The sequence below is a fragment of the Pan troglodytes genome, chromosome 15 (genome assembly GCF_028858775.2).
Source record: "Pan troglodytes isolate AG18354 chromosome 15, NHGRI_mPanTro3-v2.0_pri, whole genome shotgun sequence".
Classification (NCBI taxonomy): domain Eukaryota; kingdom Metazoa; phylum Chordata; class Mammalia; order Primates; family Hominidae; genus Pan; species Pan troglodytes.
The window spans coordinates 79,063,487-79,077,383 of record NC_072413.2 but is presented as its reverse complement, the minus strand read 5'-3'; the positions used below and the strand labels follow the sequence as shown (position 1 = coordinate 79,077,383).

The following is a 13,897-nucleotide window of genomic DNA, read 5'->3' as shown; positions in this document are numbered from 1 at the left end:
AGCTCAGAGTAATTTGATCGTCTGAAGCCTTCTTCTCTCAGCTCGTCAAAGTCATTCTCCGTCCAGCTTTGTTCCGTTGCTGGTGAGGAACTGCGTTCCTTTGGAGGAGGAGAGGCACTCTGCTTTTTAGAGTTTCCAGTTTTTCTGTTCTGTTTTTTCCCCATCTTTGTGGTTTTATCTACTTTTGGTCTTTGATGATGGTGATGTACAGATGGGTTTTTGGTGTGGATGTCCTTTCTGTTTGTTAGTTTTCCTTCTAAAAGACAGGACCCTCAGCTGCAGGTCTGTTGGAGTACCCTGCCGTGTGAGGTGTCAGTGTGCCCCTGCTGGGGGGTGCCTCCCAGTTAGGCTGCTCGGGGGTCAGGGGTCAGGGACCCACTTGAGGAGGCAGTCTGCCCGTTCTCAGATCTCCAGCTGCGTGCTGGGAGAACCACTGCTCTCTTCAAAGCTGTCAGACAGGGACATTTAAGTCTGCAGAGGTTACTGCTGTCTTTTTGTTTGTCTGTGCCCTGCCCCCAGAGGTGGAGCCTACAGAGGCAGGCAGGCCTCCTTGAGCTGTGGTGGGCTCCACCCAGTTCGAGCTTCCCTGCTGCTTTGTTTACCTAAGCACGCCTGTGCAATGGTGGGCGCCCCTCCCCCAGCCTCGCTGCCGCCTTGCAGTTTGATCTCAGACTGCTGTGCTAGCAATCAGCAAGACTCCGTGGGCGTAGGACCCTCCGAGCCAGGTGCAGGATATAATCTCGTGGTGCGCTGTTTTTTAAGCCCATCGGAAAAGCGCAGTATTCGGGTGGGAGCGACCCGATTTTCCAGGTGCCTTCCGTCACCCCTTTCTTTGACTAGGAAAGGGAACTCCCTGACCCCTTGCACTTCCGGAGTGAGGCAATGCCTCGCCCTGCTTCGGCTCGCGCACGGTGCACACACCCACTGACCTGCGCCCACTGTCTGGCACTCCCTAGTGAGATGAACCCGGTACCTCAGATGGAAATGCAGAAATCACCCGTCTTCTGCATCGCTCACCCTGGGAGCTGTAGACCGGAGCTGTTCCTATTTGGCCATCTTGGCTCCTCCCCCACAGTGATTCTTTTTGTAGGTTTTTTTTTTTTTTTCTTTTCCTTGGGCCTGTCAGCTTCCTCAGTACTCTCATCTCTTACTTGGAGGGTATACATTTTGCCAATATTCTATGAGTTGAGTGAGTGGATAAGAGGATTGTTATTCTTACATTTTAGAATGTAAATTTTCATATAATCCTGTTTTCAGAACAGTACCTGCCTTCTAACCCCAACTGTGCTTATTCTCCTTGAGTCTTGGTGATGACATTTTAACAGAAAGCAAATTCTAGTCTTTTTTCTGGGATGAGTAAGAAGTAGTGCTTGACTGTGCAGAATGAGACCGACCAGCTTCAGTGTCACCTATATTCTCATTTGCAGAACACTTAAGATTTAATTGATAAAATATTTCCTAGATTTTGTGATTTGAATTAGCTTGCATTTTATTGATTTCACCCATGCAAGTACTTAGCGTGCAGCTCTCTCTTGGTTTTTGAAGACACTCGTCACTTACTCACATGATCACCTTTCCTACTCTTTGTCATTAAAAATACATGCTTTTTAATGTATTTATATTTTCTCAGAAGTACTGTCATTTTAATGTTGTTTAAAAAAGGATCAGGGAAATCACATTGGTGGGGAGAGTTCAGAAGTCTCAATTCTATTCATTTTTTGAGATTTCTTCTATACCTGTATCCCCTCATCACCAGCTACATTCCAAAGAGTCTCAAATATATCTCTAGCCCTAACCCCTATTGTGACTTTTGAACCCATATATATCACTGCCTGCTTGCATGCATCATGAGACCTCAAACTAACTTTCCCTATCTCAGGAAATAGTGATCTCATTCTCCTAACTGCTCAGTCAAAAATAATTACAGTTCTCCTTGATTCCTTCCTTTCTCTCATCATCTGCTATATCCGATCCATCAGCATGTCCTGTTGGCTTTACCTTAAAAAATATAGTCAGGATCAGATTATTTCTCATCATCTCTACTGCTGCTGTCTTAGTGCAAACTACTTTCATCTCATGCCTATATTATTTTGGCATATTCCTAAGTGGTCTTCTTGCTTCCATACTTGGTTCCCTACAGTTTATTTTCAACACAACAGCCGGCATGTTCCTGTGAAACTTTGAGTCAGACTGTGACACACCTATGCTCAAAATGCTCCTATGGCTTCCCCTCTATCTAAAGAGCAAATCAAAAGACCTGATGATGGCCTCTAAGACCATCTGCAAGTTGCTCCTCAACCCTATCATCTTTTTGATCACAGCTTTTACTTTTCCCCCCTGTTTACTTCACTCTGTTTGAGCAGCAATGGCCTCCTTGCTATTCCTCAAATGTGCCAGGTATATTCTCACCTGGGGGTCTTTGTACTTGTCTAAAATGCTCTTTCTTCAGATTGTCCCCAGGCTTGCCCCTTTGTTTCTTTCAGATATTTTCTGAATTGCCACCTTCTTGATGAGGCTTTTCACTCACTGTTCTTTAATGTAGTGACCTTCCCCTACTGGTAGTTCCCAGTGAAGAATCCCAAGCTTAGCAAGTTCTCATCAGTAAATGCTTATTGTACATTTTCAAAGGCTGGCTAGGGAGAGTTTAACCAGATTGATGGGATTGGATAGGAATGAGAGGGAGCAAGAAAAGAATTTCAGCTGGGTGAATGGCCAAATAAGAGCTAAGGTATGAGGCCCTAAACTTAGAAATCATTCACATTCTCATGATACTTGTGAGCAGATGATTTAACCAAAGGAGAAGATATAGAGGAAAAAGAGCCAGGACCCAGGATGGAACCCCATTTTGAGGAATGATGCAGTGAGCTAAGGAGAGAAATGGGGAAGGAGTGATCAGAGAGGTTACAACAGATCAGAATAATGAAGTGTCAAAGTTCAGGAAGAAGTGAAAATAATCATAATAATGTCTAACATTATTGAGGATATATTTAGTTCCTTTATTATCTTATTTAAACTTTATTAGCTTACTTTATCCTGTTTTGACAGATGTGAAAACTGAGACTTGGGTCTTACAGTTAGTAAGTGATGGGGCTGGGAGTCAACTCCAGGTATAACTCCTCATCTTTGTCACTTTCCACAACCTGGAATGCCACCAAGAGGCAGGGAAAGCATTTTCAGGCAGTTTCACAAATCCTCTTAACTTGGTGGGAGAGTCTTGTAGAAAATCTTGCCATAAATATAAAAAACAACTTCGAGGCAGTACAAGCAGGTAGTTTAATTGACCACTTCCAAAGAAGTAGAAATGGACACATTCCCTTGAGGACAACAGACTAAAATATCTTTAAAATATGATTGCTCTTTAAATGCTATAGTGTTTACAGAAGAGTGCTTTAATTATTTATTGGGTACCATATTAATTTCACAAATATTTATTAAGCTCATACTGTGTTTTGGGCATTATAATATGAACCAGAATTGTGGAAATACAATTCTGCCCTCTAAGGCAGAATTAAAATGCCAGCAGGTGCTCATCAGAAAGACAAGATTATAGCAGGGTTTTCCAGACAGTAGGAAGAGTAAGAGTTTAGCATAACAGTGTAAGTAGGTTGGAGAATTAAGGGAGCTAAGAGGTTCGATATGGATGGACCATTGATCAGAGGCGTAAAGTAGTGTAAAAGACAAAGCTGAAGATTATGGCAATGCCTTGCAAGCCACACCAAGACCTCTATCCTGAGGGGAATGGGAGGCCAGTATTGGGTTTAAGATTCTATTTGCATGTGAACCCAAAGAGGTTTGGGGAGGGTGGATTTGAGAGGAACCAAGACTAAATAAAGGCAGGAGCCAGATTTGGAGACGCTAATCATCTAGACTACTGCTACTCAACCTATGGTGCCCATTGGCCAATAGCTTCTTACCATTCCAAGGATAAGAAGCATATGCTGGATGTAAGCCAGCTACTTCAACTAAACACACTGTTGAGTTTGGTTGACTTCATTTTCATGACAAGATTTTCTCCAAAAAAGAAGCTGTGCTTTGCTGTATATCCTGGACAGCCACTTACCTTGTAATGAACTCACTTTGAGTGGTTCTGGTCTACACTATTGGTCTTCAAATTCTTTCAATCTCACATATTAATAAGTAAAAAATATCTGAGTATGTACCACTAACATATGAACAGTCATGAACCCTATACATGTATTTTTGTAATACTATATAATATATACCATAACACACTAAACATACATTTTAAAATAATGCAATGAAGATAAGTAATATATATTTTTTAAAGTTTCATAAAAGCAAAAGCAATGTTATCAAATATGCTTAATTAGTTTTGAAAATTATTTTTAACCCTTTTGGCTATGGCTGTTCAAAGTCTGCTTTTGGTTCAGTTTATTTTGATTTTGGTTTAAATGGCCGTCCTAGTTGAAAAAATTACCAAAGATGGGTGTTTCACCAAGAATAGAGCAGGCTTAACTGCATTTATTAAACTAAGATTCTCATTTTTCAATCTAATTCAGTAATTAAATACATGCTTTTAATGAAATTTTATATTTTCTGATGTCAATCAGTTGTTTTTGCAAGGTGATCTGGAGGTGTTTCATTTTCACATTTTATACACATGGATTTTAAACCTGCTACAACTCTGTATTACTTTGCTAGAGCTATGGTAACAAAATACCACAGATTGGCTGGTTTAAACAACAGAAATGTATTTTCTTACAGTTCTGGAGGCTGCAAGTCCAAGATCAAAGTGTCAGCAAGTTTGGCTTCTCCTGAGGCCTCTCTCCCTGGCTTGCAGATGGCCACCTTCTTGCTGTGGCCTCACGTGGCCTTTCCTCTGTGAGCGCCCATCCCTGGTGTCTCTCTGTGTATCCCAATCTCCTTGTCTTATGAGGCCACCTGTCATATTGGATTAGGGCTCACCTAACAGCCTTATTTTAATTTAATTACCTCTTTACAGACCCTATCTTCAAATACAGTCACATACTAAGATGCTAGAGGTTAAGGCTTCAGCATTTGAATTTAGGAAGACAGATACAATTTAGTTCATAACAAACTTAATTTGAAAGATTTAAAAACAAGTTAAAATTCTATTTCTGATTTGAACCAAACAGAATTTTTATGGCATTGACAATTTTTTATCAGGAAAATCGCATAATATGTGAATATTTCCAAATACCTGTTTCTAAAGCCTTTCTCTAAAGCATACGTTTCTTTGAAAAAGCAATGACTTTTCTTATTACTTGGCGAAGTAGTACCTTAATCTTGAAGAAGCAGATATAAAAGTGTTATTGAAAAATATCTTCCAGGTTAAAAATTACTGACAGGGACTTTATCACAGAAAAGGTTAACACATTTTTTCCCCACTTGTCTTCTTGTAAAAAGAAAAATGCATAATAATTTTAAGTACTTTGCCATGAATTAACAGTGAACCCCCACGTGGCACAGCAGATTTTCAAGATCACTCTGACCTCTTATTTGGATGGAGCGTATGTGTTAAGAGAACAGGACCTTAAACGCACTGGGTGCATTCAATCTGAAAGTGAAATAACATTGTTAAAGGTGAAAGAGTGAAGGTATCCAGTGCTCAGGACTGTGGATCACTCACCCTTCTCTAGGAGGCATCCACCCCTACCTGACACCTGAGGGACAGTGGCTATCTATAAATAAAAGATTAATAAAACTTAATTTGTTCTTATTTAAACATAAGTATAAATAGAACCTCTAATATTTCCTCTTGCCCCTAACAGATTATCTTGTGTATCTCTAGGGTGCTGTGTTCCACTTTGTTTTTTTGTTTTGTTTTGTTTTTGTTTTTGTTGTTTTTTGAGACAGACTCTCGCTCTGTCGTCCAGGCTGGAGTGCAGTGGCACGATCTGGGCTCACTGCAAGCTCCTCCTCCTGGGTTCATGCCATTCTCCTGCCTCGGCCTCCCAAGTAGCTGGGACTACAGGCACCCGCCACTACGCCCAGCTAATTTTTTGTATTTTTAGTGGAGACAGGGTTTCACCATGTTAGCCAGGATGGTCTCGATCTCCTGACCTCGTGATCCGCCCGCCTCGGCCTCCCAAAGTGCTGGGATTACAGGCGTGAGACACTGCGCCCGGCCTGTGATCCACTTTGGCAAGGACTAGAGTGGATGCTCAATGACGAGATTCTAAACTGAGGCAAAACCAAGGGAATGAGGAAGGTGGCAATGATACGGAGGCTTCAGGGAAGCAGAATCAATAGAACCTGATCACTGATTGGATGTGGGGGTGTAAATCAAAGGAAATGCACAAATAGGTATGTTCTCATGCTGTTTAAAAAATGTTTTTATTCCATCTTTCCCCATGATTGTAAGTTCTTCCACAGATGAGTCGAACTATCATTTATATTCTTCCTTCTTTGTGCCAGGCATTGTGCAATGTACATTCAGGTACATTTTTTTTCTGCAAAGACTAGAGTGCCTTCCATCTAGTTGTGGACCTTGCATTTCAAAATTTTTCAAACAGCAGCTGCTCCATGAACAGAGCCTCTGTGAGCATGTACACCAAGGTGGCTGCCTTAGCAGGCATCATGATGGCATACTGGAGCTTGGGGCCTTCTGAGTCTCAAAGGACAAGGACTTTCTTCCAAGAGGTAGCCTATACAGCCAGGAAAAGAGGGACTTGCAGAAGCCTTTACCCGAGACAGCAACATTTTCTACCCTTGAACATAAGATTCTCCCCTTAATGTCTCCATTTATTCCAAAAAAGTAAAAAAAAAAAAAAGAAAGAAAAAAAGACTAAAATATTCTTTCGTATGTCTTACTCACAGCAAGCTTGGTCCACTGTATACTCCTCCAAATGCATCTTTGTCAATAACTGTCAGGTATTTATTCTTGTTTAGGTAACTAGAGGGAGAGAGAGAAAGAGAGAGAGAGAGAATGAATTAGGTGATTTTAAGAAATCACATCAAATTAGTACAAATATCAGAATAAAATGTGACCATAGTATTTATTGACTGATTTCAAGAATTTAGAAGATACTTTATCGTCTTCTGGCTTGAGCACTTAAAACATTCTAGGTTTCAATTGTATAAAGTTTTACACATTAATTATGGCAGAAGTTTTTGAAAATGAGCATGTTTATGATCTAGTTTGCGTACTTAAATTTCTTAAAAGTTGTTTTAATTCCCTATTTTTCAGGCCAGTGGCAACTGTATTTTTTAATTCTCTTTAATGCCAATCCTCTGTAATACCAAATTTTGTTTGTTAGTATTAATTTATATTCCAATTTAACTTTGAAGACTAGGCTTAAATTAGGAATGGAATGAAGATGGTGAGGGTGGTGAGTGATGCTGAGGACTGTCAGAGATTCAGATGTTTTCTTTGGGTAAAGTTGTCAGATTTAGCAAATAAAAATACAAGATGCCAGTTAAATTTGAGTTTCAGATAAACAATGAATAATTTTTTAGTAAAAATATTCCCCATGCAATTTAAAAAATATTTATATTAAAAGTTGTCTGTTGTTGATCTGAAATTCAAATTGTATTGGGTGGCCTGTATTTGATCTGACAACCCAATAGTGTGTGTGTGAGGAGTGTTTAGCCAGATGAGATTACAGAGTAATCTCATCAACCTTCCATGGAAGAGGTTTGGTGGGCACATTGGCCATTCCATTTTAAAAACATACTGGGCATTAGAGGGTAAAATGTTTTTGGAGAAATTTAAGTTACAAAGTGATTTTGAAATAAAATTCCCTCCAAATGGATAAAAGCTTCCAAGGATTTTGAAACTGGCTGTTTCCCCATAACTTTATTACACAACAAAATTATCTAAAAAGAAGCATAGCACATATATATATCCTTGTTACAAATGCTCCCAATTTACACATTTAGAATAACTCACAACATAACCTGGTCCACTTAAACATTAGTGAGTGGCCACCTGTTGATGCAAAAGAATATAGCAGAGACCCTCAGAAGGTCTGCTTAGATATGGCTAATGCTTCCATTATTCTACTTACGGAGTTTGCTCTTCATGGTGGAACATTTTTAAGGGTAATGGTTAATAATAATATTAAGCCTTCAGTCGGAAGGATTTCTTCTCCAGAGCCCTCACAGAGAAACTTCCCTCCTGGTTAACTGGACCCAGGCATGAGTCTTCGTTGGAACCGTGGGAGGAAGAAGAGTTTTACCAATCACCAGTGCTGAAGAAATCTCTCCTTTCTGTGCAGGATGAGGGAATCACTAAATGGCGAGTAAGTGCTGAGACTCCACAAAATGACATGTCATAAATTGGTATATATTTTTGGGTCTTTCAATTTTCTTCTTCTTCTTCTTTTTTTTTTTTTGAGATGGAGTCTCACTCTGTCGCCCAGTATGGAATGCAGTGGCACGATCTCTGCTCACTGCAACCTCCTGGGTTCAAGCGATCCTCCTGCCTCAGCCTCCTGAGTAACTGGGACTACAGGTGATCGCCATCATGCCCGGCTAATTTTTGTATTTTTAATAGAGACAGGGTTTCACCATGTTGGCCAGGCTGGTTTCGAGCTCCTGACCTCAACTGATCTGCCCAACTCGGCCTCCCAAAGTGCTGGGATTACAGGCATGAGCCACCGTGCCGGCCCAATTTTCTTCTTAAATAGAGATTGAGAACTAGCTAATCTAAAGTAGCCATTACCATTTTTGCCTCCATACACTCTCTATTTCTTTCACAGCATTATCACAATCCATAATTATTACCTTATTTACTTGTTTACTTTATTGTTTGTCTCCCCAGCCAGAATGAAAGTTCTATGTCTACCCAGTGCCAAGTTCACCATCTCTGTAACTATTTGTTGGATGAATGTGTGAATGAGTAGAAAATAAATCAACATACTTTTTCATCAAGACAGTAAAGTGGGCAGTGTTAAACTCTTAGGGTGACACAGACGATTGCTTTAAAGAAAAAATCATGAAGAGCGAAAAAATAGAAGACTTGGCTTATGGTGTGGTGGCATTTGACCAACTGTTCTTGTTGAGGTAGTGACTTTTGTGGCATCTGGTTTACAAACACCTCAAGGGTATAGCCCAAACTTGGCCTCTTCTGGTAGTGGCTGAACACCCAGTATTCAGGGCATTGTTAAGTGTGACACAGGGAGAGTCAATAAATCTCAAATGCATTCAGAGACCTGGCTAAGATGCTAAAGCAGCCAATCTGTGCCTTCCCAGTGGCTTCAATCACAATCCCCACTTGATCATTGTTGGACTCTCCTTTAACCCACTATGTCCATGGAATTCCTTTGGTCAGTGACACCCAGAGTGGGCAAAATCCACCTTGAAAAAAAAAACAACTGCAGAGAAGATATTGAACAGCATGATTTTGTAAAAAGACAACTAAGTTCAGTACAAGGGCTGCACTGGCTTGCATCTCTTTTTGTATTCTCTGGACAATGCAGCTTGCAGATCACATTCTGTTCCCAGGCTGTTGAAAATCAAGTAAGAGCTGGTGAACTCATCTCAGTTTTTCCTCTTCATCTCTAACTGCTGCAAGTGAAATTCAGCTTGTTCTTTCTAATCATTAGAAATTATTGTAAAACTAAATTATTGCTTGTCCAATTCTGCAGTGTTTTCATCTGATATTTAATATACTCCTGAGGATAAGGAGCCTGGTTGATAAGCATTGCAGTTTACCAGAAACTCTGCAGAAGACTTCAGACTGGAAAAGCCAGCCAGAGTCCAGGAGGGGAGGAGGAGGATGCAGAGGAGCCCTGGCCAAGCTGAACGGAGATGAACTGACACTTCAGGAGACTGTGTTCTCTAAAACCAGCATGGCTGTTGGGGTACTTTACCTCTTAGAGTTAATTAGATGCTTAAAAGTGAAACCATCACTCTGCCTTCAGCAGATTTGAGGGCTGCCTCATTTAGCTTTTCAACCTTGCATCAGCTTGCTGCTCTTGCCTTCCATCTGAAGTCAAGACAGTGGGGAGGGAAAATACATATACAGAAGCCTTGATATCCAGGAAAGTGCTTCCATCAACCTCATTTATCACATGACATTTCCTGGGATTATCAGTCTAGTTAAACTGATTCCTTGACCATGACTTACATTGATTCTTCTGAAATCCACATTTGTAACCAGCTTGGATAAATCAGTCACAAATCTTGGCAGGCTATCTGGTTAACCTACTCTAGAAAATGATTATTTTAGAGGGGAGTGATAAAAACTATCCCTTGCAAGGAGAAGATGAACATAAAGTAGCTTGAAAGAGACTCAAAAGGCTTGTAGTAAGAGACGAAAGGAAATACTTTTTGAAAGTCAGGGTTTCTAAATATCTATGCTGGAAAGGGCTTATGAGAAAAGAACTGGTATTTCCTTTAAAAATAAGATAGACATGGCTACATCTCTATGTGTTCAACAGCTTTTCACCGCTTGGGGTCTTATTCCTCTTTGAGAACCTGTTGGAAGAAATGAAGTTCTTCTGAGAAAAGAGATGTCAGATTTCCATACATGGAGTTAAGAAGCCCTGCCCTGATTTAAAATTTTGAATAGTTCACAGTTAGGGAAGACCAATGCAGTCAGGAAAATGAAGGTGGTGAGGAATGAGCTGAGGAAAATATTCGATTGACAAACTCAGTATTATGTGTACTATATGTGTGTTTATGTACGCCCTTTTCTGTTGGACTCACTCGTGGCACGTAGCGGCCATTCAGTAAAGACTTGCCAGAGGAAGGAATGAAAGCCTGATTGTTGGGTGACTCCTAGAAAGAGGCACCCTCTATACCAGGTTTAGAAAGACGTGATCTATGCCAGAGAGAGGAGTGTGATGTCGTGGCAAGAGAATTTGCTATTGCTGCTGAACTTGGCTCTCTGGGGAGTTTTAGGATACATTTCAGCTCCAAGATGGAATTTCAGCCTGTGCCTCCACAGTCCCTTTATGGGGAACTTGGGCTGGGCCCTGATTGTGTTGTGAGACTCTCATGGGAGCACATCTGTGGGGAACCATGTTTTCCTCCCACAGCGTTGCTAATTCAGAAAATTAAAGGGACCCCCTGCCTACCTCTCATGTTAGTTTAAAGAGAAGCTGGATTGCTCTATGGAAATCCTTTTGTAGCAGAAATCAGGACAGCTGTTTGTAAATAGTAACCCGTGAGAAAATACTCAAGCTTTCAATAGGCAGAGGGAAAAGTCAGCCTTAGAGTATATCCTACAAGTTGTTCAAATACTTACCCCATGATAAATAATAGCCTTCTTAATCCTATAATATTCTCTATCATTGTCTTTTCCCAGTGTGCCAAGATGTGGTGTTTTACTTCGAATCAGCTAATGCATGATGCTAATTAGCACATTAATTGTGTTGACTCTGTTCATAATAATTAGTGTATTGGTGGGCTCTTAGCATATCAAAATGGTATTTTTATTCCTGCCTAAATGTTTACTGTCAGATAGTAGCTAGTTACTAGAGTTTGACAATAGGAAATGTGATACAGAGAATCAGACGTTCTGTGAGAAGCAACATATCCCCACGCAGATTGCGTGGAAAGAGGATGGAAAAGAGATTCCAAACAATGAATGTGTGACTTAACTTGTGACCAAGTACAGTTCAACTTCTGTTGAGCAAGGGATGCTTGCATTATTATTAATTTCACCTCTGAGTGATGACAACGTTCTTGGCGCCATAGGAAGTCATAGGACAATGTGCTTTTACACATCTGCCATCATTTTCATGAAATCCTAACTAATTACTTGACTGCTGCTGAGGCATCAGCACTTGCACTCGATGTGGAATTTGTCCAGCTTGGCTGTAATTGTATTATTCAGTTACATTTTAAAAAATGAGTGTAAATGAGGTCGATCTGCTAATTTCAGTAAATTGTCATGAAGTGGAATGATAGGGGATGATTGCTCTTTTGGTTGACACATTGTTTAAATGAGAACCTAATGATACCTGGACAAACTTCTGGAGAAATTACCAAATTGCTAACATGCCATGTGAAATCCTTGAACACTATTAAGATAATTACAGGAGATTGATGTGTTTGCCTTAGTTTAAAATCTTAATTAGCATTGAGACCAAAAGCAACATCCCTATGTTTAAAACACAATGTGAATACTATTTTATTATTACCATGGAACCTTGACCTTTCTTTCCTTCACCTATAGCTCAATCCTTGTCTTCCTCCAGTCCCAGGGCTCCTTATCACAACCATCATTTTGATTTTACACTGGATTTACATGATACCTTTTACTGAAGTGCTTAAATCTAGGAAAGAATAAATTTCTATTGACTAGGAGTCAGAAACTTAGGGTAGAATGATGGAGCATTGTTTTATAACAGGAGCAGTTTCCAGCTTGGATTCAAAATACTGATTAAAAAAAATTTGTTTTCTATTATGATTGGATCTGTACTTTCTAACGCCAAATATTTTAATCCAGATACTTTTTATCTTGATCCCACGCTTGCCCTTTAACCTTTACCAGAAATTCAGAGAAACAGAGTACATATTTCGCCACACAATGGTCATCCTCACTGAATACTTTTATCCAGAGGTCTACAAACTATGACCCTCCAGTCAAATCCTACCTTGCCCTTGTTTTTGTAAATAAAGTTTTATTGGAACATAACCATGCTCATTTGTTTATATATTGTCTATGGCTGCTTTCACACTACAAAGGCAGACTTAAGTAGTGCAACTAAGACCATATGTCCCATAAGGCCCCAAATATTTGCGATCTGGGCTTTTCCCAGAAAAAGTTTGCTGACCCCTGATCTAGACTTTTAGAAACCAAGACACAAAAGATTCTTAACAAAGAAATAGTTTCCACATTTGTTAAACTCTTCCAAATAACTTTAATACTTAACATAAAAATGTCAAGAAAGTATTGTGAAATAGTACACTGATTTCTTTCCTATGTTTCAAGGGATAGTTAGACAGTAAGTCATGGCACCAGTGAATTGAAAATCCATTGTCACTGACAGAATATCTCTGCCGTCAGCTAAGCCTCCCACAGAATCCATGGTATGGTCTGAGGAGAAAGCTGGTGTGAAGGTACAGAGAGTCTCTATATATACAGCAGATCCTCTAATAATATTGTCTCATTCACTATTGTTTAGTTTTTTTTTTTTTGTTTTTGTTTTTGTTTTCCCCTGAGATGGAGTCTCTCTCAGTCGCCCAGGCTGGAGTGCAGTGGTGCGATCTCGGCTCACTGCAAGCTCTGCCTCCCGGGTTCACACCATTCTCCTGCCTCAGCCTCCCGAGTAGCTGGGACTACAGGCGCCCGCCACCACGCCCAGCTAATTTTTTTGTATTTTTAGTAGAGACGGGGTTTCACCGTGTTAGCCAGGATGGTCTCGATCTCCTGACTTTGTGATCCACCTGCCTCAGCCTCCCAAAGTGCTGGGATTACAGACATGAGCCACCGCACCCTGCTGCTTAGTTTTAATGAGAATAAAATCCTTTCCAGGCCAGGGCTACTGTTTATGTGAAGTGTGCACACACTCCCCATGTCTGTGTGGGTTCTCTCCAGGTATTCCAATTTCCTCCCACACCCCAAAGATGTGCATATCAGGTTTCTTGGTGTGTCTAGATGGTGCCAGTTCAAGTGAGTGTGGCGGTGTGTGTGATTGTGTCCCATGTTGGGGTGACGTCCTGTTCAGGGTTGGCTCCCACCTTGTGCCCTGAGCTGCTGGAATAGGCTGTGGCCACCTGTGACCTTGAACTGGAATAATTGGGCAAATAATTCTCTTGTTTTTATTAACCTACCTTAAATGTATGTATAGCTCATATTTGTTTCCATATTTAACATTAGAAGCATTTTGGTCCTTATGCAAAAGTTTGGTTGTTTTTGTGACCAGAAATATGCTATAGAAACTCAACTCCTATTTATATCAACTAGCCTATGGTAAAATTGGTTTCATTATACATTGTTTGTACTTCAAGTTGTAGTTTT

At 40.3% G+C, this 13,897-nt stretch overlaps 1 protein-coding gene across 4 annotated transcripts in view; it reads right to left on the bottom strand.

Moving 5' to 3' along the window:
• Positions 1–13,897, bottom strand: part of TSHR (thyroid stimulating hormone receptor) — a 189,741-nt gene that overhangs the window by 30,369 nt on the left and 145,475 nt on the right. For 2 of the 4 annotated variants that reach the window (XM_063793858.1, XM_009428236.4), the window contains one exon: positions 6,800–6,877. In XM_063793858.1, the coding sequence (XP_063649928.1) occupies positions 6,800–6,877 (78 nt within the window). Of the gene's footprint in view, positions 1–6,298; positions 6,693–6,799; positions 6,878–13,897 lie in introns of those variants that run through there. The other 2 variants (XM_510100.6, XM_009428238.4) reach the window with 2 other exon arrangements.